The sequence below is a fragment of the Nerophis lumbriciformis genome, linkage group LG17, assembly GCF_033978685.3.
Source record: "Nerophis lumbriciformis linkage group LG17, RoL_Nlum_v2.1, whole genome shotgun sequence".
NCBI classification, from domain to species: Eukaryota; Metazoa; Chordata; class Actinopteri; order Syngnathiformes; family Syngnathidae; genus Nerophis; species Nerophis lumbriciformis.
The window spans coordinates 7,927,501-7,954,712 of record NC_084564.2 but is presented as its reverse complement, the minus strand read 5'-3'; the positions used below and the strand labels follow the sequence as shown (position 1 = coordinate 7,954,712).

The 27,212-nt window shown below is 33.7% G+C and overlaps 3 protein-coding genes across 3 annotated transcripts in view; 1 reads left to right on the top strand and 2 right to left on the bottom strand.

Annotated features, from left to right (window-relative positions):
- axl (AXL receptor tyrosine kinase) overlaps window positions 1-3,662 on the top strand; it is a 75,284-nt gene extending 71,622 nt beyond the window's left edge. Inside the window, exon 20 of the mRNA XM_061972369.1 lies at window positions 467-3,662. Coding sequence (XP_061828353.1) covers window positions 467-827 — 361 coding nt within the window. The 3' untranslated portion in view covers window positions 828-3,662. The remainder of the gene's footprint in view (window positions 1-466) is intronic.
- LOC133614426 (galectin-4-like) lies at window positions 3,570-22,823 on the bottom strand. The gene is made up of 14 exons (XM_061972368.1): window positions 22,642-22,823; window positions 20,620-20,708; window positions 17,569-17,773; window positions 17,361-17,474; window positions 15,565-15,615; window positions 15,465-15,491; window positions 15,353-15,385; window positions 7,295-7,321; window positions 7,197-7,223; window positions 7,089-7,115; window positions 6,979-7,008; window positions 6,224-6,312; window positions 3,916-4,087; window positions 3,570-3,847 (listed from the first exon to the last, which is right to left on the bottom strand). The coding sequence occupies exons 1-14, from the start codon at window positions 22,684-22,686 to the stop codon at window positions 3,701-3,703; spliced, it is 1,083 nt and encodes a 360-aa protein (XP_061828352.1). The 5' UTR covers window positions 22,687-22,823; the 3' UTR covers window positions 3,570-3,700.
- A 2,079-nt stretch (window positions 22,824-24,902) lies between these two features.
- ryr1b (ryanodine receptor 1b (skeletal)) overlaps window positions 24,903-27,212 on the bottom strand; it is a 187,908-nt gene continuing 185,598 nt past the window's right edge. The window contains exon 107 of the mRNA XM_061972366.1: window positions 24,903-26,213. Coding sequence (XP_061828350.1) covers window positions 26,118-26,213 — 96 coding nt within the window. The 3' untranslated portion in view covers window positions 24,903-26,117. The remainder of the gene's footprint in view (window positions 26,214-27,212) is intronic.

The following is a 27,212-nucleotide window of genomic DNA, read 5'->3' as shown; positions in this document are numbered from 1 at the left end:
AGCAAACAGCTACTTGTATCACATACAAGAACACACTACTTGTATATCACATATCACACAAGTAAACACGCTACTTGTATCGCACATCACATACAAGAACACACTACTTGTATATCACATGATATCACACAAGTAAACACACTTCTTATATCACACAAGTAAACACACTACTTGTATCACACATAGTAAACCCGCTGCAGGACTGCTTGTATCGCACATGATATCACACAGGTAAACGCGCCACTTTAATCACATGTGATAGCACACAAGTAAATGCACTACTTGCATCACACGTGATATCACACACAGGTAAAAATGCTACTTGTATCGCACACGATATCACACATTTTCCACACAAGCTGATTTCATCCCATATGTGTATTGTTTCGATATCACTGTGGTATGGTTCTACTAACCAGTGCTGTATATCAGTGGTCTCACTAATCGGTGCTGTATCGCTCCTCAGATACGCTCTGATGTTCTCCTGCTGGCTGTTGAGTCCAAAAGATCGTCCGTCCTTCGAGGTTCTGCGAGGTGAGCTGGAGAAGACTTTGGAGGAGCTGCCGGACTCCCAGGACCCTGAGGAGATCCTCTACGTCAACATGGACGACTCCTGCGTGGAGGTGGAGGCGGGGGCGGCGGGAGGCTCCTCCCCCTTGTGCCTGAAGGGTCTGGAGAGCACGGCGGTGGAGGTGCATCGCCCCAACCGCTACGTCTTGTGTCCCCAGCACGCCTCCCTGGAGAGTCTGGACACGCCCACTTCCTCCCTGCCACTCAGACACACCGCAGAGCCGCTGGAGGACTCACACAAAGTTCCCTGGCAGTGATCACGTTGTCACGGCAACCGCAGCTGAAGAACTTTTTCTCCAAGCAGCAAACGACCGCAGGTTCGATTCCTCGCAGCAGAAGCACAGCGACTTTTTCATACGCTCATTTTTCTACTTTTGCACTTTTTATACCAAACTTTGTTCCTACTTTTGTTCCACGTGGAGGAGATGTAAGTGGGTGTGACATCATTGCTTGTTCCACGTGGAGGAGATGTAAGTGGGTGTGACATCATTGCTTGTTCCACGTGGAGGAGATGTAAGTGGGTGTGACATCATTGCTTGTTCCACGTGGAGGAGATGTAAGTGGGTGTGACATCATTGCTTGTTCCACGTGGAGGAGATGTAAGTGGGTGTGACATCATTGCTTGTTCCACGTGGAGGAGATGTAAGTGGGTGTGACATCATTGCTTGTTCCACGTGGAGGAGATGTAAGTGGGTGTGACATCATTGCTTGTTCCACGTGGAGGAGATGTAAGTGGGTGTGACATCATTGCTTGTTCCACGTGGAGGAGATGTAAGTGGGTGTGACATCATTGCTTGTTCCACGTGGAGGAGATGTAAGTGGGTGTGACATCATTGCTTGTTCCACGTGGAGGAGATGTAAGTGGGTGTGACATCATTGCTTGTTCCACGTGGAGGAGATGTAAGTGGGTGTGACATCATTGCTTGTTCCACGTGGAGGAGATGTAAGTGGGTGTGACGGTGCGACATCATTGCTTGCTAGAACTATTTTTAGGCTTTCTAAATACAACGTGACAAAAATACTTCCATCCAAATGTTAGAAGTGGAACTAATGTTCATTAATGTTCATGGCTGCATGACCATTCTTGCTCACTGAAACTATAAGTCATACTTAATTTTTTTTAAATAAGGGACATATCTACTTTAAGTAGCATTACATTTTAAGTCAAATTACATCTATTTTAAGTGGCATTAAATCTATTTTAAGTAGCATTACATTTTAAGTCAAATTACATCTATTTTAATTGACATTACATCTATTTTAAGTCAAATTAAATTTGTTTTAAGAGACATTAAGTAACATTGAATCTATTTTAAGTCAAATTACATCTATTTCTAAGTCACATTAAATCTATTTCAAGTCAAATTACTTCTATTTTAAGTCAAATTACATACTAAGTGACATTACATCTGTTTTAAGTGGCATTAAGTGACATTACATCTATTTTAAGTAGCATTACATTTTAAGGGACATTACATCTATTTTAAATGACATTACATCTGTTTTAAGTGGCATTAAATCTATTTTAAGTAGCATTACATTTTAAGGGACATTTAATCTATTTTAAGTGACATTGCATCTATTTTAAGTCACATTAAATCTATTTCAAGTCAAATTACTTCTATTTTAAGTCAAATTACATACTAAGTGACATTACATCTGTTTTAAGTGGCATTAAGTAACATTACATCTATTTCAAGTCAAATTACATCCATTTTAAGTGACATTACATCTATTTTAAGTGACATTTCATTTATTTTAAGTGACATCACATCTATTTCAAGTCAAATTACATCTATTTTAAGTAGCATTACATCTTATTATATTTGTTCAGTTTCTTATTGGTTGAAGTGAAGCTCAGTCGTGTGCTTAAAAGCAGACAAATATTTTAAAAACATTTTAATCCGCTATGTAGTGACGCAACAACACAAGGACTGAATACTCAGTCTTACATTTTGGTACTTAAAAATGTTAGCATGTTATCATTAACATGCAAATGGCTAACTTTTTTTCGGTGCTAATTTTAAAGGTTCAGAGTACTTGACGTATGCTAATATTAACATGCTAACTATTTTTTGATCATTTTACAGACATACACCTCAGGGTCATATATTTTATACTTGATGCATGCTAATGTTAACATGCTAACTATTTTTGAGTATTTTGCAAGCATAGACCTCAGAGTCATATACTTAGTACTTTGGTACTTCACCAATGCTAATGTTAGCATGCTAGCTTTTTAAAAAAAAAGTCATTTTACAGGTATACATTTCAGTCATATTTTTTTGGTACTTGACATGTTAATTAGCACAAAAAACCACTAGCATACTAACATTAGCATTTTGGATCACTACAGGCAAACATGTCAAGAGTCCTACTTTGATACTTCACACATTATTGTTAGCATGCTAGCTTTTCTTTAAAGCTCATTTTACAATTATACATTTTTGTTCTTAACACATGCTAACATTAGCATCCTGGCTTTTTTTTTGTTAATTTTACAGGTCTACATTTCAGTCATATATTTTGGTACTTGACACATACTAATGTTAGCACGCTTGTTGTTTTGCTCATTTTTCAGTCAAATATTTTGGTACTTGAGGTATGCTAATGCTGTTAGCATGCTGATCTTTGCATTCCAGCTTTATTTTTTGCTAATTTTACAGGCATACACCTCAGTCAAATACTTTGGCTCTCGACGCAAGCTAATGTTAGCATGCCAGCTTTTTAGCCCTTTTAGTAGCTTTCAGTCATGTATTTTGGTATTTGACACATGCTAACTATTAGTTTTTCGCAATGAAGCTTGTACCTGAACAATGCTTTCGTGGTGTTTCACGGCGACTAACAACGGAAGGATTTCAAGCTCTGACCTCTCCTTGGCACATCGCGGCCAAGGTCTAGGCGGTGGACTCGTACCGTCACACCCTGAGTTGGAGCGCTTCCTGCTCCTTGGAAAAGAAGACAGGAAGTTGTCAACAAGGCACTTATTGACTGTAAATATTGTGAGAAGAAGTGAGCTTCATGTTGAATGTGGACTGAAGTGCCTTCGCCTTTATTGTGTCACTTCTTATAAACTTGTCCTTTTCTACAAACCTGTCTGGTTTCCATGGCGATGTGTGTGTGACATGCTTCAGAATTGGATGTATGAGATCTGCACGTCGCCGTCCACCTCCAGCGTGTCGATGTCTCCCACAGCCTGCAGGCGGTGTGAGAAGTCAAAGAGCGGCTGGCCGTTGACGAAGACTTTGAAGCGGTCGCTGCCACAGCGGATGGACACCTGAGGAGAGGACCAGGAGGGTGAGGACCAGGAGGGTGAGGGGAGGGGAAGAAGGAGAGGTGACTCACGTCAAAAGGTTGTCCCTCCTTGAAGGGATTGTTGTTGTTGCTCAGCTGGCGCTCTTCTGCACCCCAGCGACCAGCGATCAGACTGTTCCTCACCACCACGCCCTCCTTCAGCCGGGGGTTCACGTGCAGGGCGATGTCTCGCGTCCTGCTCGCCATCAGGTTGATGCTGATCCTGAACACGTACATTTAGCGTGGGGCATGTTAGCATGATAGCAGTTTCATTGTGAGTAGGGATGTCCGATAATGGCTTTTTGCAGATATCCGATATTGTCCAACTCTTAATTATCGATACCGATATATACAGTCGTGGAATCAACACATTATTATGCCTAATTTGGACAACCAGGTATGGTGAAGATAATGTCCTTTTTTTAAAAATATTAATAAAATAAAATAAGATAAATAAATTAAAAACATTTTCTTGAATAAAAAAGAAAGTAAACAGTTACATAGAAACTAGTAATTAATGAAAATGAGTAAAATTAAGTGTTAAAGGTTAGTACTATTAGTGGACCAGCAGCACGCACAATCATGTGTGCTTACGGACTGTATCCCTTGCAGACTGTATTGATATATATTGATATATAATGTAGGAACCACAATATTAATAACAGAAAGAAACAACCCTTTTGTGTGAATGATTGTAAATGGGGGAGGGAGGTTTTTTTGGGTTGGTGCACTAATTGTAAGTGTATCTTGTGTTTTTTATGTTGATTTAATAAAAAAAAAAACGATACCGATAATTAAAAAAAACGATACCGGTTATTTCCGATATTACATTTTAAAGCATTTATCTCATCACATCTCTAATTGTGAGGCAGCTTGTACTACTCATACCTAAATTAGCTTCTTTTCTACAGGTGTACACCTCAGTTATATACTGTACATAGTTATATGCTAAAAGTTAGCATGCTAACTATTTTTCCACATATTTTACAAATTTGTTCTAAAAAAAATTGCAGGTATACACCTCAGACTCATATTTTGGTACTTAACACATGCTAACTTTTTTCTAAGACATTTTACAGGTATACACTTCAGTCATATTTTGGTACTTGACACATGCTAACTGTTAGCAAGCTAACTTTTTCTAACACAGTTTACAGCTATACACCTCAGACTCATATTTTGGTAATTGACACATGCTAACTGTTTGCAGGTATACACCTCAGATTCATATTTTGGTACTTGACACATGCTAACGGTTAGCATGCTAACTTTTTAAAAACATTTTTTTTTTTTACAAGTATAGACTTCAGTCATATTTTGGTACTTGACACATGCTAACTTTGTTCTAAAAAATGTTTGCAAGTATACACCTCAGACTCACATTTTGATACTTGACACATGCTAATTGTTAGCATGCTACCTTTTCCTAACACATTTTACAGGTATACACCTCAGACTCATATTTTGGTACTTGACACATGCTAATTGTTAGCATGCTAACTTTTTTCTAACAAATTTTGCAGGTATACACCTCAGACTCATATTTTGGTACTTGACACATGCTAAATGTTAGCATGCTACCTTTTCCTAACACATTTTACAGGTATACACCTCAGACTCATATTTTGGTACTTGACACATGCTAACGGTTAGCATGCTAACTTTTTAAAAACATTTTTTTTTTACAAGTATAGACTTCAGTCATATTTTGGTACTTGACACATGCTAACTTTGTTCTAAAAAATGTTTGCAAGTATACACCTCAGACTCACATTTTGATACTTGACACATGCTAAATGTTAGCATGCTACCTTTTCCTAACACATTTTACAGGTATACACCTCAGACTCATATTTTGGTACTTGACACATGCTAATTGTTAGCATGCTAACTTTTTTCTAACAAATTTTGCAGGTATACACCTCAGACTCATATTTTGGTACTTGACACATGCTAAATGTTAGCATGCTACCTTTTCCTAACACATTTTACAGGTATACACCTCAGACTCATATTTTGGTACTTGACACATGCTAATTGTTAGCATGCTAACTTTTTTCTAACAAATTTTGCAGGTATACACCTCAGACTCATATTTTGGTACTTGACACATGCTAACTGTTAGCATGCTAACTTTTCCCTAACAACTTTTACAGGTATACACCTCAGACTCATATTTTGGTACTTGACACATGCTAACTGTTAGCATGCTAACTTTCTATTTGACATATTTTACAGGTATACACCTCAGACTCATATTTTGGTGCTTGACACACCTAAGAGTCGTACTTGCTTGTTATTACTTGCTGCTATCTGGCTAGTGTCCTAACTGTAAGCATTTGAAATGAAGAAGACTTACCTGTTAGCGTTGTAGGGCACCGTGCCTCTGATGACCAGCGTCCTCTTGGAGAACATTCCTCCTGGGATCAGGCTGGAGTAAGGAATGGTCTGCACGACAAAAATACATTCTTTGACTACTTTTCACCACATGTAAGGACAAAGTACCACTTTTTCACTTCCAATACCATACCCAATACCCTATAAAGATATTGATCTGATACGATATCTGTAAGAATCCTACCTACTTGTATCATTTAGTGGTGTGAAAGGTTAGAAAAGGTTTGATCAAGTGAAATGAGTCAAACACAATACAAACTCTGACCTTTTTATTAACTGTCTGGAATAGATTTATGCTGTCTTTAAGGTGAAGTGGAATGATAACAGTTTTTAGCAACACAAGACTTCATGAAATTGAATGCATGATACAGTAAGTTGGATGATGCGGACACGTTTGTTCCTGGATACTTTCTATTAAGCTTCTGCCTTGGAGACTTTGTATGTGTAAGTAATATGTAACTATCATTATTTGTTTATATTGACACTTGTCACATTTTATTGTTCAATGATTATTACACATGTCTATCTTGTGTGCTATTGTGTGCTTAGCTGTTGTGTAGCCGCGAGCTGTCGACCTTTTGTAAATAGAAGAAATTGCGTGCTCATTGGAGGACATTTAGATGTGAGGACAGGAAGTGAGTGTTTTGCAGACAACAACTTCCTGTCAGACTTCCTAGCAGATTTAGGAGAGTTTGGTTCCAAAGAGTTCTTACTTACTGGGTTGTAGACGGGCTGGCCTCCCATACTCTGCAGCAACAACAACAACAACAATCATAACAATAATCATCATCATAAGCCATAATTGATGAACATGAATGAGTTCTCACGGGCAGGTTGGATCCTGGGAATCCTCCCTGGCAAGAAAGAAAAACACTTGAAATGAAGTCTCATCTTTCACATGAAATACTTCTTGTAGGGGAAAGAAAGCTGCACACCATAGTTCCTCCAGGACATGCCCCCTGCTGTGAAGCACACATCACCACTTCATTAGCGTCTCATCACATCACTGATTTACCTTCCTGATGATACTCACCCCCCCACAGTCTGCTGGGTAACCCCCCTGTGAAGAAAGAAGCTTTAATGCTGACATTCTCTTTTATACCCCTGTATTTCCTGGCCTATAAACCTACGCTTTGAACCCAGCAGCTTATAAAACATGGCGGCTAATTTATGGATTATTTATCGCTCACGGCCGTAATGCAAATAGTTTCATGAAACACAAGCAGAGATACTGAAAAGTTGTGTTATTGTTTGTGCTACGGTGACATCTTTTGGACGGGTTCTCTCACTTCAGGTTGAACGGGAATTCCTGCCGTTTAAATCTTTGAACCGGAAGTAGAAGTGCCGTATCATCTGCTAATTAACCATAGTGTTTCTACTCGAGTGTATTCTTCATTCATCACTCCAAGCAATGTTTGTATGTTTTACAATACAACTAAAACTATTCTTACTTACTAAACTGTCCCATGTGTGATGTGTATAGGAGTGTTTTCATGCATATTTGTACGTGCTATCGCAATGTAATCAAGCTAGTATCGTTAGCATTAGCTAATAGTGTTGGGGGTTAAATCACCAAAAATGATTCTCGAGCGCGGCCACCGCTGCTGCTCACTGCTCCGCTCACCTCCCAGGGGGTGAACAAGGGGATGGGTTAAATGCATAGGACAAATTTCATCAAACCTAGTGTGTGTGTGACATTGGTACATTAAAATAGATGTAATGTCACTTAAAATAGATGTATTGTCACTTAAAACACATTTAATGTTACTTTAACTAGATGTAATGTAACTTAAAACACATGTAATGTCACTTAAACACATGTAATGTCACTTAAAACAGATGTAATGTCCCTTAAAACACATGTAATGTCACTTAAAACAGATGTAATGTCACTTAAAACACATGTAATGTCACTTAAAACACTTAATGTCACTTTAAACAGATGTAATGTCACTTAAAATAGATGTAATGTCACTTAAAACAGATGTAATGTCACTCAAAATAGATGTATTGTCACTTAAAACAGGTGAAATGCCACTTAAAACAGATGTGTTGTCACTTAAAATAGATGTATTGTCACTTTAAACAGATGAAATGTCACTTAAAAATGGATGTAATGTCACTTAAAATAGATGCAATGTCACTTAAAACAGACGTAATGCCACTTAAAACAGATGTGTTGTCACTTAAAATAGATGTATTGTCACTTAAAACAGATGTAATGTCACTTAAAACACATGCAATGTCACTTAAAATAGATGTAATGTAACTTAAAACAGATTAAATGTCACTTAAAACAGATGAAATGTCACTTAAAACAGATGAAATGTCACTTAAAACAGACGTAATGCCACTTAAAATAGATGAAATGGCACTTAAAATGGATGTAATGTCACTTAAAATAGATGTATTGTCACTTTAAACAGATGAAATGTCACTTAAAAATGGATGTAATGTCACTTAAAATAGATGCAATGTCACTTAAAACAGACGTAATGCCACTTAAAACAGATGTGTTGTCACTTAAAATAGATGTATTGTCACTTAAAACAGATGTAATGTCACTTAAAATAGATGTAATGTCACTTAAAATAGATGTAATGTCACTTAAAACAGATGAAATGTCACTTAAAACACATGAAATGTCACTTAAAACACTTAATGTTACTTTAAACAGATGTAATGTCACTTAAAATAGATGTAATGTCACTTAAAACAGATGTAATGTGACTCAAAATAGATGTATTGTCACTTAAAACAGGTGAAATGCCACTTAAAACAGATGTGTTGTCACTTAAAATAGATGTATTGTCACTTTAAACAGATGAAATGTCACTTAAAAATGGATGTAATGTCACTTAAAATAGATGCAATGTCACTTAAAACAGACGTAATGCCACTTAAAACAGATGTGTTGTCACTTAAAATAGATGTATTGTCACTTAAAACAGATGTAATGTCACTTAAAACACATGCAATGTCACTTAAAATAGATGTAATGTAACTTAAAACAGATTAAATGTCACTTAAAACAGATGAAATGTCACTTAAAACAGATGAAATGTCACTTAAAACAGACGTAATGCCACTTAAAATAGATGAAATGGCACTTAAAATGGATGTAATGTCACTTAAAATAGATGTATTGTCACTTTAAACAGATGAAATGTCACTTAAAAATGGATGTAATGTCACTTAAAATAGATGCAATGTCACTTAAAACAGACGTAATGCCACTTAAAACAGATGTGTTGTCACTTAAAATAGATGTATTGTCACTTAAAACAGATGTAATGTCACTTAAAATAGATGTAATGTCACTTAAAATAGATGTAATGTCACTTAAAACAGATGAAATGTCACTTAAAACACATGAAATGTCACTTAAAACACTTAATGTTACTTTAAACAGATGTAATGTCACTTAAAATAGATGTAATGTCACTTAAAACAGATGTAATGTGACTCAAAATAGATGTATTGTCACTTAAAACAGGTGAAATGCCACTTAAAACAGATGTGTTGTCACTTCAAATAGATGTATTGTCACTTTAAACAGATGAAATGTCACTTAAAAATGGATGTAATGTCACTTAAAATAGATGCAATGTCACTTAAAACAGACGTAATGCCACTTAAAACAGATGTGTTGTCACTTAAAATAGATGTATTGTCACTTAAAACAGATGTAATGTCACTTAAAATAGATGTAATGTCACTTAAAATAGATGTAATGTCACTTAAAACAGATGAAATGTCACTTAAAACACATGTAATGTCACTTCAAACACATGTAATGTCACTTAAAACAGATGAAATGTCACTTAAAACAGATGAAATGTCACTTAAAACAGACGTAATGCCACTTAAAATAGATGAAATGGCACTTAAAACAGATGTAATGTCACTTAAAATAGATGTATTGTCACTTAAAACACATGTAATGTCACTTAAAATAGATGTAATGTCACTTAAAACAGATGAAATGTCACTTAAAACAGACGTAATGCCACTTAAAATAGATGAAATGGCACTTAAAACAGATGTAATGTCACTCAAAATAATGTATTGTCACTTTAAACAGATGAAATGTCACTTAAAAATGGATGTAATGTCACTTAAAATAGATGCAATGTCACTTAAAACAGACGTAATGCCACTTAAAACAGATGTGTTGTCACTTAAAATAGATGTATTGTCACTTAAAATAGATGTAATGTAACTTAAAACAGATGAAATGTCACTTAAAACAGACGTAATGCCACTTAAAATAGATGAAATGGCACTTAAAACGGATGTAATGTCACTTAAAATAGATGTATTGTCACTTTAAACAGATGAAATGTCACTTAAAACAGATGAAATGTCACTTAAAACAGACGTAATGCCACTTAATATAGATGAAATGGCACTTAAAACGGATGTGATGTCACTTAAAATAGATGTATTGTCACTTAAAACACATGTGATGTCACTTAAAATAGATGTAATGTCACTTAAAACAGATGAAATGTCACTTAAAACAGACGTAATGCCACTTAAAATAGATGAAATGTCACTCAAAATAGATGTATTGTCACTTTAAACAGATGAAATGTCACTTAAAAATGGATGTAATGTCACTTAAAATAGATGCAATGTCACTTAAAACAGACGTAATGCCACTTAAAACAGATGTGTTGTCACTTAAAATAGATGTATTGTCACTTAAAACAGATGTAATGTCACTTAAAATAGATGTAATGTCACTTAAAATAGATGTAATGTCACTTAAAACAGATGAAATGTCACTTAAAACACATGTAATGTCACTTCAAACACATGTAATGTCACTTAAAACAGATGAAATGTCACTTAAAACAGATGAAATGTCACTTAAAACAGACGTAATGCCACTTAAAATAGATGAAATGGCACTTAAAACAGATGTAATGTCACTTAAAATAGATGTATTGTCACTTAAAACACATGTAATGTCACTTAAAATAGATGTAATGTCACTTAAAACAGATGAAATGTCACTTAAAACAGACGTAATGCCACTTAAAATAGATGAAATGGCACTTAAAACAGATGTAATGTCACTCAAAATAATGTATTGTCACTTTAAACAGATGAAATGTCACTTAAAAATGGATGTAATGTCACTTAAAATAGATGCAATGTCACTTAAAACAGACGTAATGCCACTTAAAACAGATGTGTTGTCACTTAAAATAGATGTATTGTCACTTAAAATAGATGTAATGTAACTTAAAACAGATGAAATGTCACTTAAAACAGATGAAATGTCACTTAAAACAGACGTAATGCCACTTAAAATAGATGAAATGGCACTTAAAACGGATGTAATGTCACTTAAAATAGATGTATTGTCACTTTAAACAGATGAAATGTCACTTAAAACAGATGAAATGTCACTTAAAACAGACGTAATGCCACTTAATATAGATGAAATGGCACTTAAAACGGATGTGATGTCACTTAAAATAGATGTATTGTCACTTAAAACACATGTGATGTCACTTAAAATAGATGTAATGTCACTTAAAACAGATGAAATGTCACTTAAAACAGACGTAATGCCACTTAAAATAGATGAAATGTCACTCAAAATAGATGTATTGTCACTTTAAACAGATGAAATGTCACTTAAAAATGGATGTAATGTCACTTAAAATAGATGCAATGTCACTTAAAACAGACGTAATGCCACTTAAAACAGATGTGTTGTCACTTAAAATAGATGTATTGTCACTTAAAACAGATGTAATGTCACTTAAAATAGATGTAATGTCACTTAAAACAGATGTAATGTCACTTAAAACACATGTAATGTCACTTAAAACACTTAATGTTACTTTAAACAGATGTAATGTCACTTAAAATAGATGTAATGTCACTTAAAACAGATGTAATGTCACTCAAAATAGATGTATTGTCACTTAAAACAGGTGAAATGCCACTTAAAACAGATGTGTTGTCACTTCAAATAGATGTATTGTCACTTTAAACAGATGAAATGTCACTTAAAAATGGATGTAATGTCACTTAAAATAGATGCAATGTCACTTAAAACAGACGTAATGCCACTTAAAACAGATGTGTTGTCACTTAAAATAGATGTATTGTCACTTAAAACAGATGTAGTGTCACTTAAAACACATGTAATGTCACTTAAAATAGATGTAATGTCACTTAAAATAGATGTAATGTCACTTAAAACAGATGAAATGTCACTTAAAACACATGTAATGTCACTTCAAACATGTAATGTCACTTAAAATAGATGTAATGTCACTTAAAACAGATGAAATGTCACTTAAAACAGATGAAATGTCACTTAAAACAGACGTAATGCCACTTAAAATAGATGAAATGGCACTTAAAACGGATGTAATGTCACTTAAAATAGATGTATTGTCACTTAAAACACATGTAATGTCACTTAAAATAGATGTAATGTCACTTAAAACAGATGAAATGTCACTTAAAACAGACGTAATGCCACTTAAAATAGATGAAATGGCACTTAAAACAGATGTAATGTCACTCAACATAATGTATTGTCACTTTAAACAGATGAAATGTCACTTAAAAATGGATGTAATGTCACTTAAAATAGATGCAATGTCACTTAAAACAGACGTAATGCCACTTAAAACAGATGTGTTGTCACTTAAAATAGATGTATTGTCACTTAAAACAGATGAAATGTCACTTAAAACACATGAAATGTCACTTAAAACACATGTAATGTCACTTAAAACACATGTAATGTCACTTAAAACACATGTAATGTCACTTAAAACACATGTAATGTCACTTAAAAAAGATGTATTGTCAACTAAACAGATGAAATGTCACATAAACAGATGAAATGTCACTTAAAACACATGTAATGTCACTTAAAACAGATGAAATGTCACTTAAAAATAGATGAAATGTCACTTAAAATAGATGTAATGTCACTTAAAAAAGATGTAATGTCACTTAAAATAGATGTAATGTCACTTAAAAAAGATGTAATGTCACTTAAAATAGATGTAATGTCACTTAAAACAGATGAAATGTCACTAAAATAGACAAATTCACAAATTCCTCAGTAAATTCACCAAAACGTCACCGTGGAGTTATTGAGTCTGTTTAGCTGATTGGAGAGCTAGCTTGCGCGGCTAGTGGGTCCATGACCATGACTTCTGTTTTGTTTGATCAGCCGTTTTACAGCCCTGTTACAGACAGCGTTTGGAAACAATTAAAGTATGTAAATAAACATTTACATAATATTTCTGAGTAAATAACTCATTTCGCAACGTATATATTTTTGCGGCTTATAGGCCGGTGAGGCTAATATATGGATTTTTCTTCGCTGACGACCACAATACAAATAGTTTAAAAATAAACAAAGGAAAGACACTGAAATGTGTTATTGTTCGAGCTATGGCGCCATCTTTTGGACGAGTTGCTCACTGCAAGTGCTGCTTGGTGAATGCCTATGAGCGTTTCCTGCTGTCTAAAGATTTGAACTGGAAGTAGCTGTTAGAATAATTGTTTCTAAGTTATCACAAAAACTTTGTGTTACCTTGAGTGACTGGTGAGAAGACAAAAGCTGTCTTTGAAACCTACCAAGAGTAAGGCTCGTAAAACTCCACTGTGTAGGGGGGGGGGGGGGGGGGGGGGAAGCAACATGAAGGTGTTCCTGTGTTCTTTCACGTATGGTAATCAACAGAAAGATATTGTTCTAACCCAAGGACTTCAAAGCGGAGAGATGACAGGATCTGCCCAATTTCCAAACGACCTCTTTTTGAAGTATTTTACGAGCTCTTTTGGAACTATTTTACGAACTCTTTTTGAAATGACTTTTTCTGTGAATTGTTTACGACCTTTTCTGTGAACTTTTTGCGACCTTTGTCCTTTGGAAACAGCGGTGGCCATGTGGTCGGGGAGGGTCCAAAATAAAAAGAAGGAGACGTGCAATCTTTTGGCAGAGCGTGCTGAGATACTGTACAAGGGTACAGTGTACAGGCGACTCTCCTCAATATTGAGTCCAAATTGAATTCTGTCTCTGTTTAATTCTTTGCCTCTTGTCTTGTTTAATAGATGTCATCAGTGTTTGAACCTGACAGTAGCGGTGCCGTTCCGTCTCCTAGCCGTCCATTGCGTTTCTACTCGTATGGATTCTTCATTCATCACTCCAAGAAACGTTTGTAAGTTTTACAATATAACTAAAACAATTCTTACTTAGTAAAGCTTCCCATGTGTGATTGCTAGCATTAGCTAATATGCCAACACGTTTACGAGTGTCTGTGTTAGTATTATTCACTTACAACAGAAATATTTTTGCATTGTTTCAGTTTTGTAAATTCACCAAAATGTCACAATGTTCTTTATTCAACAAATAGTTTTCATAGAACACTGACAAAGACACTGAAAAGGTGTTGTATTGTTTGTACTACGGCGCCATCTTTTGGATAAGTTCGCTCACTACAAGTGCTGCAGGTTGTAAATGTAATCCCTGTTTCGATCCTTAAACCGTAATTATAACCGTCCATAGTGTTTCTACTCATATGGACTCTTCATTCATCACTCCAAGTAACGTTTGTAAGTTTTACAATATAACTAAAACAATGTTTACTTAAAGCGTTTCATGTGTGATGATTTTCATGCATATTTGTACGTGCTATTGTAATGTAATCAAGCTTGCGTCGCTAATATGCTAACAGGTTTGTCTGTTAGTATTATGAACTTACAATGACACTCTTTTTGTATTGTTTCACTTTCACAAATTCCTCAATAAATTCACCAAAACATTACTTTGGAGAGCTAACTTGCGCAGCTAGTGGGTCCATGACGATGACTTTTGTTTTGTTTGATCGGCCATTTTACTGCCCTAATACAGACACCGTTTGGAAACAATTAGGGTATGTAAATAAACATTTACAGAATATTTCCTGCAGCTTATAGTCCGGTGCGACTTATATAAGGAAACATATTATTTTTTTCTCAAATCCGGTGGGTGTGGCCTAAATATCGGTGCGCTTTATGGCCGGGAAAATACGTTCCTAATAAAAATGTTTGATGAAGATCTTACTCCACAGTCCATGCCTCCGCCCGGGTATCCTCCCTGCAGCACAAGGAAAAAGAGGTGAAGACATTCTGCAGCAACACGTTGAGATGAAAGATGAAGAACTGAGCTAACGTACCACTGGACCTCCTCCTGGTTGACATCCCTGCTAGCAACACACGCTGCTTTAGCACTTTGGCAAAACAGGAATTGATGGATGCTGGAAATTATGTACTTACGCCAATGCCTCCGCCAATGCCTCCGCCCATTCCTCCGCCCATTCCTCCGCCCTGCAAAGAGCAGAGTACAATTTATGGATCATATCCATTGACAAACTGATGAGTAAATGAATTTGTCTCAAAATGCCAACTGTGCTGTTTTTGACAAAGTGCCTTCATGTCTAACTTTCTGTTCCTGCTGCCTCTCCTTGTTGCCATGGAAACATTCTGCCTAGCAACAAATCTTTCTCATTATAATTTATTTGTTCATTTATAGAAGTTGTTCAACATACTGTAACTGATCGTGCTTTATTTGTTCATCATTTATTATTTCTTCATTATTTATTTGTTTATTATTGATCTATTATGTATTTATTTAATTATATGTTTATTTATAGAAGTTGTTCAACATACTGTAACTAATCTTGCCAGCTTGCTTTATTTGTTCATTATTTATTGTTTATTTCTTCATTATTTATATATTACGTATTTATTTATAATTTATATATTGTTTATTTATAGAAGTTATTCAACATGCTGTAACTGATTTTGCTAGCTTGCTTTATTTTTTCATTATTTATTAATCTATTATTTGTTTATTTATTATGTATTATTTATTTATTTATAGAAGTTGCTCAATATACTGTTACTGTTCTTGCTTTATTTATTCATTATTTATTTCTCCCTTAATAATGTATTATTATTATTATTATATTTATACATTGTTTATTTGTTTATAGAACTTATTCCAACACACTGTAACTGATCTTGCTAGCTTACTTTATTTTTTTTCATTATTTATTTGTTTGTTTATTTATTATGTATTTATTTATCTATTGTTTATCTATAGAAGTTGTTCAACATGCTGTAACTGATCTTGCCAATTTGCTTTATTTTTTCATTATTTGTTTATTTCTTAATTATGTATTTAGTAATTTATTTATAGAATTTATTCAACATACATTTCATTACATACTGATCTTGCTAGCATCTTGCTAGATTACATACTGATCTTGCTAGCAAGCTTTTTTTCTCCATTATTTATTTCTCCATTATTTGTTTATTTATTATTTATGTATTACTTATTTATTTTATAGAAGTTGCTCAACATACTGTAACTGTTCTTGCCTTATTTGTTCATTATTTATTTCTCCCTTAATAATGTATAATTTATTCATGTTTTTATTTATTTGTTTTTATTTATTATTTTTGTATTATTCATTTTATAAAAGTACTGTAACGGTTTTTGCAAGCTATCTTTGTTTGTTCAGTATTATTTATTTATGTATTGTTTATTTATTTATAGAAATGTATTCAACATATTGTAACTGATTTTGCTAGCAAGCTTGCTTTATTCGTTCATTATTTATTGTTTATTTTATAGAAGTTATCAAGTGTCCTTGATGTGCACAAATGCTGTTGCCAAGGAAACATTCTGTTGAGTAACAAATGCGTCACATGACCAGGAAGATGATGTTCTTGCTAGTCAGCTTGATTTGTTGTTTACATTTGCATGATATTTTTAATTACTTTATAGAAGTCGCTCAGTTTAGCATGAATTTAGTTTTGGTCTATTGCGCTTTAAAACTGTTACCATGAAAAAAATAAGGATTCAAATAAGATATTTTGGTTTTCCGCACATAGAAAATCTTGTTGAAAGATTCTGCAACATCCCGAGGATGTTTCCTTTAAGAAATGTTTTCAGAATAAAAGACTAAGATCTTAATTTGACATAAACGAGGTGCGTTCACCAGTTTTTAGTATTTATGTTTAGCGCCTGCAGGGAGTTGCCCAGGTTCTACAGACTGGGGTCTCACCCCCATGATGTTGATGGTCTGGATGGACACATCTCCTCCGATCTGCAGGCCGCACACTCGGGCCCAAGGCAGGCGGTGCTGGAAGGTGTGGAAGTCTTTGCCGTCCACCTTGACCTGTGGGACCACGTGGTGAGTCAGGCGGTGAGTCAGGTGGTGGATTAAGTGGTGAGTCAGGTGGCGAGGTGAGCGGGGGGTGAGAGTGTCACACCTGGTAGCCTTGTGAGGAGCAGACGATGACCATCTCAAAGGCCTTCCCCTTGCTGAAGGGCATGTCCCGGACCTTCTCCTCCTTGTCCCAGGACGCCCCCTGCCGCGTGTTGAAGACCACCTTGTCTCTGCCATCAAAGCGAGGGTTGAAGTGGAGGGCGATGTCACTGGACTCAGACTGACCACACAGCAGGTTGATGAAGAACCTGCAGACAGTCAGCTTGCAGTTATTACCTAACACACTTTGTTTGTGTCCTTACGCTGTTTTATGATTCTAAAACACTTTTACTGACTGCTGATGTCCTCCAGACCCCCCACACCCCCCTTGTCAGATCTCCACTAACTTGTCCTGTTCATTTGTAACACTTTTTGTCCACTAAAATGGTAGTAATAAATAGTTAATAACATAAACACTATAATACTTAATAACATAAAAACTATGATAGTTAATAACATACAAATCATAATAGTTAATAACAAAAACTATAATAGTTAACATAAAAACTATAATAGGTAATAACAACAACTATAATAGTTAACATAAAAACTATGCTCACTGCTCCCCCACCTCCCAGGGGGTGATCAAGGGTGATGGGTCAAATGCAGAGAATAATTTCGCCACACCTAGTGTGTGTGTGACAATCATTGGTGCTTTCCCGTTAATAATACCGGTAGTTAATAATATAAACACTATAATAGTTAATAACATAAAAACTATAATAGTTAACCTAAAAACTATCATAGGTAATAACAAAAACTATAATAGTTAATAATATAAACACTATAATAGTTAAACATAAAAACTATCATAGTTAATAACAAAAACTATAATAGTTAACATTAAAACTATAATAGTTAATAATATAAACACTATAATAGTTAATAACATAAAAACAATAATAGTTAACATAAAAACTATAATAGGTAATAACATAACTAAAATAGTTAATATAACAATTATAATAGTATAATAAAAATTATAATAGTTAACATACAAACTATGAAAGCTAGTAACATAAAAACTAATAGTTAACATAAAAAATATAATAGCTAATAACATAAAAAGTATAATGTAAATAACATAAAAACTATAATAGCTAACATAAACACTATCATAGTTAATAACAAAAACTATAATAGATAACATAAAAACTATAATAGTTAATACTATAAACACTATAATAGTTAATAACATAAAAACTATAATAGTTAACATCCATCCATCCATTTTCTACCGCTTATTCCCTTTGGGGTTGCGGGGGGCGCTGGAGCCTATCTCAGCTACAATCGGGCGGAAGGCGGGGTACACCCTGGACAAGTCGCCACCTCATCGCAGGGCCAACACAGATAGACAGACAACATTCACACTCACATCCACACACTAGGGCCAATTTAGTGTTGCCAATCACATAAAAACTATAATAGTTAAGATAAAAACTATAATAGTTAACATAAAAACTATCATAGGTAATAACAAAAACTATAATAGTTAATAATATAAACACTATAATAGTTAATAACATGACTAAAATAGTTAATAATGTAAAAATTATAATAGTATAATAAAAATTATAATAGTTAACATAAAAACTATAAAAGCTAATAACATGAAAAATAAAATAGTTAACATAAAAAATATAATACTTAACATAAAAACTATAATAGTTAACATAAAAACTATGATGGTTAATAACATAAAAACTATAATAGTTAATAACATAACATAATAGTTAATAACATAACTATAATAAGTAATAACATAAACATAATAGTTAACATAAAAATTATAATAGTTAATAACATAAAAACTAATAGTTAACATAAAAACTATCATAGGTAATAAAAACTATAATAGTTAATATAAAAACTATAATAGTTAAACATAAAAACTAAAATAGTTAATATAAAAATTATAATAGTTAACATAAAACCTATAATAGTTAATAACATAACTAAAATAGTTTATGTAAAAAAATTCTAATAGTACAACAAAAATTATAATAGTTAACATAAAAACTATACAAGCTAATAACATAAAAACTATAATAGTTAATAACGTAAAAACTATAATAGGTAATAACAAACAATATAATAGTTAATAACAAAAACTATAATATTTAATAACATAAAAAGTATAATAGTTAATAACATAAAAACTATCATAGTTAATAACAAAAACTACAATAGTTAATAACATAACTAAAATAGTTAAACATAAAAATGATAATAGTTAACACAAAAATGATAATATTTAGCATAAAAACTATAATAGTCAACATAAAAACTATCATAGGTAATAACAAAAACTATAATAGTTAACATAAAAACTATAATAGTTAAACATAAAAACTAAAATAGTTAATAATATACAAATTATAATAGTATAATAAAAATTAGAATAGTTAACATAAAAACAATAAAAGCTAATAACATAAAATCTATAATAGTTAAATTAAAAACTATAATAGTTAATAAAAAACTATATTTAATAACATAAAAACTGTAATAGTAACATAAAAACTATAATAGTTAATAAAAAATTATAATATATGACGACATAAAACTATAATAGTTAAGAACATAAAAACTATCATAGTTAAAAACAAAAACTATAATAGTTAACATAAAAACTATAATAGTTAACATCAAAACTATAATAGTTAATAACATATGAACTAATATAGTTGTTATTAAATATTTTGCAGCACAAACAATTGTGACAAGTTTGGGGAGGTGTGACAAGAGCGGTGAGGTTTGGTCATGAATATTAACACACAACAAACATAAAAATGATAACAGTTAACATAAAACTATAATGTTAATGACATTAAAACTATATTACACAAACAATGTGTACAGCACAAACAAATTGGACAAATATGTGGAGATTTTGACAGAAAATATTTTAGAGTGACTTAAACAACATAACGACACAAAAGTATCAGAAAGGAATGTAAATGTTATTTGAATGTCAGCAATGAGAGAGGACCACTCCCGCACTCTTACACTCCCGCACTCTTACACTCCCACACTCTTACACTGCTGGCCTCACCTGGTGATGTTGTCCGGCACAGAGCCGTGGATGTAGATGGACGCTCCCTCCCTCAGACCTCCATAGATGGGCCCCAAGTAGGGGATGGTCTGTCGGGGTGACAACAATCTCACTGACATCAGGTAGTAGTACTTCATCATGTGTACACTAGGGCTGCAACAACTAATCGATTAAAGCGATTAAAATCGATTATAAAAATAGTTGGCGATTATAGAGGCAATTATCTTTTTTTTTTTTTTTAATAAACCTTTATTTATAAACTGCAACATGTACAAACAGCTGAGAAACAATAATCAAAATAAGTATGGTGCCAGTATGCTGTTTTTTTTCCAATACTGGAAAAGATAGAAATGTAGTTTGTCTCTTTTATCCGATTATTAATCGATTAATCAAAGTAATAATCAACAGATTAATCGATTATCAAATTAATCGTTAGTTGCAGCCCTAGTGTACACACTAGGGTTGTACAGTATGGTATAGTATCGCGGTACTTATGAATCAAAAACGATACTATACTTTGTTTGAAAAGTACCCTTTCTCTATTTTTTTTCTTTTCCCAACGGTCATGACGGCACGTCGTCACGTCATGAACTTGCTGGTTTTACGAGCAGGGGAGCATGTGCACACACACAGAGTACTTACAAGCAGACACAGTGTGGAGACAGAAAAGGGAGAATGGATGCATTTTGGCTTAAAAAGTAAAGATAAAGGTAAAGTTATAACAATAGCTAACCGCTAACAGCAAGCTCGCACGCCTGAAGGTAAACAAATGCCATGGGTGGATCTACACCTGACATCCACTGTAATGATACCAAGTACAAGAGCGAATCTAGTCGATACTACTATGATTACGTTGATAATCTTTTTTCCTTTTTTTTTTTTACAACTAATATTATGTTTATAAACTCAGTAAATACGTCCCTGGACACATGAAGACTTTGAATATGACCAATGTACGATGTACAACAATTCTTCTCAACTAAAGAGGAGAAATATAACCTCAGAGGAAAATGTAATTTAAAACATTTGTATGCACGAACAACACTTACAACCTTTAGCATATCAGTATGTGGAATTAAACGATGGAATGGATTAAGTAATGAAGTTAAACGATGTACTGATATGATGCAGTTTAGGAGGTTGTTCAAATTAATGGTGCTTACAAAGTACAAAGAAGAAGGATTATGAGAATTACTTTCAACCTTATTGAAAATAAGATATTCTTCATCTCAGTATGTTAATGACTGAATTAATTAATTACATATTACAAAACTGTTGTGTATACTAATTCACAGATGTTATTCTATTATAAAAAAGGTCAGTAAATGAATTTACCGTATATATTTGTAAACACTCTGAAGTGGGAAAGGGGTAGGATTAAATAAGCTTTGCTTCTTCCTACTCCTTTTCGGACATGATGTAAAGTGAACTGATATGAAACTGTGTGACGTATTATACTGTAAGTGTGTTCATGATAGAAATAAACTAAAGAAAGAAAAGAAGAAAGAATGTATGACCCTGTAACTACTTGGTATCGGATCGATACCTAACTGTGTGGTATCATCCAAAACTAATGTAAAGTATGAAAGAAGAATAAGTGATTATTACATTTTAACAGTGTAGATAGAACATGTTAAAACAGAAAATAAACAGATAACAGTAAATGAACAAGTAGATTAATAATCAATTTTTACAGCTTGTCCTTTATAATGTGTACAAAATAATAGGTGTATAAATGACACAATATGTTACTGCGTACGTCAGCAGACTAATTAGGAGTCTTTGTTTGTTTACTTACTACTAAAAGACAAGTTGTGTAGTATGTTCACTATTTTATTTAAGGACTAAATTGCAATAATAAACATATGTTTCATGTACCCTAAGATTTTTTGTTCAAATAAAGCCAATAATGCCATTTTTGTGGTCCCCTTTATTTAGAAAAGTATGAAAATACATTTTGGTAGCGGTAGCAAAATAGTGGTATGGGGACCACTCCAGTACACAGTAAGAGGAAGTACTCACAGGGCCGTAGACGGGCTGGTAACCAGGAGGAGCGACAAAAGCCATGGCGTGGGCAGGGTGAGGCGCACTGGCAGGGGGGTCTCCCTTTATAGCGGCCAGCAGGGAAAGGCGCCATGTTGACTTTGGAGGTGCAGCACGCACATTAACCTTTGACCCCGCAGAGGAGCGGCACTCCGACAGTAAAAACCATGATCAAGATTCTTGTTTTCCTTCCCTGGTGGGGCAAAGGACGACGTCCCCCGCCCAGGACAAACACGGACACAAAGAACCTTATCTTCTTCTTCTTCCTCCCAACATGTTTGCTTTAGATAAGCAGCGCAGGAAACATCAAGGTGCAACAAAACGTGTTACCTTTTACATTTCAACCCATACGGTACCTGGCAACCCATACTGCTACTCAACAATCAAAGTTGTAGTTTTCATTAACAAATTGCAACATGCCATGTAAAATTGCTAATGCTAATCAGTAGCATGTATATGGCATATTTAATGCAAAATAACATTTTGAAAGGTGGAGCCCCACTTTTGAGTGCTTTCTACCAGGCATGCTTGCTTTGTTAACATGGATATTTGTAACGTTACTTGCCCGCCAAGTGCTTAAGCGGGCAACCGAAGGTGACAAAAGGTATCGAAATATGGTCCAGGCAGAATTCCTTTCCTGGGAGTGCTTTAAGATGGGAAAATATAAATGCTTCCATGTCTCCAAAGGTGTCACAGGATTTGTCGCTTATATCAGAGTCCCTTGTTGGGCCGCCAGAAAACATTTGTTAGTTGTATTACACTTTTCCACCACTTGTGGCAGTAATGTCAATACCAGACAAACAGAAGAAGTCTGGAGCTTAAGTCACAGAGAAATTTCTTAAGCGCAAAAAATGATGATTAAAATGGTGAAGCTGTATTTTTATTTGCACTAAAATTTTATTGACAGTTTAGGAACATATATATTATTAATTATTATTGATTTAGCACTGCTTAATTGTATGTACATTTAGTTTTCATCAGTTTTTATGAGTCCCTTCTTTTACAGTATATTTTATCATTACTCATATTTGAAATCAGCCTGACCTAAGCCTTGATAATATTCTTTGAGATAAACATGCTTTACTTTCATTTGACATTCCATACTTGGGAATCTTCTTTAAAAACTCACTTATTTGCGCTGGCGTTTAACACAAGCTGAGCTGGATTTATGCATGTACATTTTTATATTTTTATCTATTTGAACTGTGTTTTATATATAGAATGTTTGTATTTTTTTATTATTTTTTATTTTATCCGCTTGTTTTTTTTTCCACTATTTTTATGCATTTTAACTGTTAATATGTAGAATGTTTTGTATTTATTGTGATTATTATTTTTAATCTTTTACCGTTTTGTCTTTTCTCTCACTATTTTTATGCATTTTAACTGTTTTATATGTAGAATGTTTCATATTATTTTAAAATGTTTAATCTTTTGTCTTTTTTGCACTACTTTTATGCATTTTAACTGTAATATGTAGAATGTTTTGTATTTATCTTGATTTTCATTATTTTTAATCTTTTACTTTTTGCACTATTTGCATGCATTGTAACTATGTTTTATATATAGAATGTTTTATATTTATTGTGATGTTTATTATTTTTAATCTTTTACTTTTTGTTTTTTGCACTATTTTTTATGCATTTTAACTGCGCTTTATATGTAGAATGCTTTGTATTTGTGATATTTAATATTTTTAATCTTTCACATTTTGTCTTTTTTGCACTATTTTTATGCATTTTAACTGTGTTTTATATGTAAAATATTTTGTATTTACTGTGATTTTTATTATCTTTAATCTTACTGTATGTTTTTTGCACTATTTATATACATTTTAACTGTGTTTTATATGTAGAATGTTTCGTATTGTGATTTGTATTATTTTTTTAAATCTTTTACCTTTTGTTATTTTGCACTATTTTCATGCATTTCAACTGTTTTATATGTAGAATGTTTAATATTATTTGTTTAATTTTTTATATTTTACCTTTTGTCTTTTTTGCACTATTTTTATGTATTTTAATGGTTTTATATATGTATGTTTTGTATTTATTGTGATTTTTATTGTTTTTATCTTTTACCTTCGGTTTTTTTGGCACTATTTTTATGCATTTTAACTGTATTATATGTATGTTTTGTATTTATTGTGATTTTTATTATATTAAATATTTTACCTTGTGGTTTTTTTTGCACTATTTTAATGCATTTTTGATATGTTTTGTATATAGAATGTTTTGTATTTATTTTAATCTTTTACCTTTTGTCTTTTTTGCACAATTTTTATGCATTTTATATGTTTTGTATATATAGAATGTTTTGTATTTACTGTAATCTTTTTTTATTTTTAATCTTTTACCTTATGTCTTTTTTTTTTTGCACTATTTTTATGCATTTGAACTTTGTTTTGTATATAGAATGTTTTGTATTGTGATTTTTATTATTTATAATCTTTTACGCTTTTGTTTTTTGCACTATTTTTATGCATTTTAACTGTTTCATATATAGCATGTTTTGTGCTTATTGTGATTTTGATTATTATTATTATTTGTATTATTTTACCTTTCTGTTTTAATCTGTACAGCACTTTGGGGCAGTTTTAAAAATGTGCTATAGAAATAAATCTACCTTGACAAGGTTATCCTATCAAACTGTACGTTAGATCTAACAGATGAATACTGTTAAAATGTCAATATTCGAGTGGAGGGCCCCGGTGTAGTGGAGGTCCAAAAGGTTAATGACCCCTAGCTCACGTGATATACGGAACCTAGCGGGGTCTGGACACTCACTAAATACATCTGGCAACACTGAAGGTCTTCTTATTAACCTCACCTTGTGTGGGCATGGCCCAGAAGAGACAAGGGCGGAGCCACAAGCATGCAAAAGGAGCACACATGACCCCGTGAGTGAACCCCTTTATTATCAGGACCCAAAGACCGGTCCAGTGGGGTCGCTGCTTCACACCTGAGAGTAAACACACACTCAAAGCCATGGGAGAGCAAACAGGTGGTGCAACATGTCCTCCACAGGAAAATAAATAGTAAGAAGTGGGAAGAAGACAGACACGAGTGGTAAGACTTGAGAGTGCAAAGTGTCTGTGCGGCCGCTTCACACGCTGACTGACCACACTCTGCTCTTACGGCCACCACCGCTTGTGGAGGGGCCCAGAAAAGAGTGGCCCCACCCCGCCCGCTGTAAATAAAGCGTATCCAAAAGCAGTGACTTTGCTATAGGCACTAAAACGCAGCGTCCGCACGCTCACCTTGGGGCTGTTTAACAGATGATGCGTTCAGGGACCGCGGTAAGGAGATGTGGGAGACGCCAGGATCGTTTAAAAAAAAAAAAAAAAAAAAGGCGGTATTTCCCGTGAGGTTAAGGTTCAAACCGGATTGCTGCAGGCGTGCAGTCAGAGTGTGCATAGCGTGGCGTTATTGACGTCTTCATCTGGGCCAGAGTTCTTATCCCAGCTGGTCCTCGTACTGCTTGCGGAAGCAGTCCCCAGCAGGGAAGAAGTCCCAGCAGCGCTCCTGGTACATCTTCCACACATACGACTCCTGAGAGACAATAAGCAGGGGCAAAACACCCGTCAACACAGGGCTGTCCAAAGTGCAGCCCGGGGGCCGTTTGTGGCAGGCAGCTAATTTTTTAAAGCTGTTCTTTTTCTTTAAAACTGTCATCGCTCCAAAAATAATAATTTATTTAAGTTATGAATTATTGACCTATTTAAGACTCTAATTGATTCAATCAAATGTTCCATTCTTAAACTTTTTTGGGGGGAAAAACATTGCATATTTTGCGTGTTTGCCTTATAAAAAACAATGTTTTCTTTGACAAAAAGGGATAAAACAATATATAAATACTTATGATGACAGATAGATATTATATTGAGTTAGAGACTTTGGTGTTGAAAGTAAAAAAAGTTTGACTTATTTTTAAAACTTTTATGAGTGAGGACTTTTTGGATCCCCGAAAATGTATTTATTTATTTTTTTTTACAAAAAAACTGTCATTGTTCAAAATAATAATACATTGAATCAATGTTGTTATGAATTATTGACCTCCAATTGCTTCACATCAAATATTCTACTTTAAAACTTTTTTTGGGGAAAATATTTCATATTTTGTGTGTTTGCCTTATAAAAACTGTTATTTTTGACCAAAAAGGCATAAAACAAATAAATGAAAAAAAATATAATAATTATAAAAACTTATAATGACAGAAGATCTGATATTGAGCTTGAGACTTTAGTGTTCAAAGTAAAAAAAAATATATGTATATATAACTTATCTTATGTGGGCTCTGTACCGAGGATGTCGTTGTGGCTTGTGCAGCCCTTTGAGACACTTGTGATTTAGGGCTATATAAATAAACATTGATTTATTGATTGATTGATTGATTGATTGATCTAACACTTATGAGTGGGGCCTTTTTGGATCCCCAAAATTTTTTGTTTTAAACTGTCATTGCTAAAAAATAATAATGAATTAAAATAAATGTTATGAATTATTGACATATTTAAGGCTCCAATTGCTTCACATCAAATATTCCATTT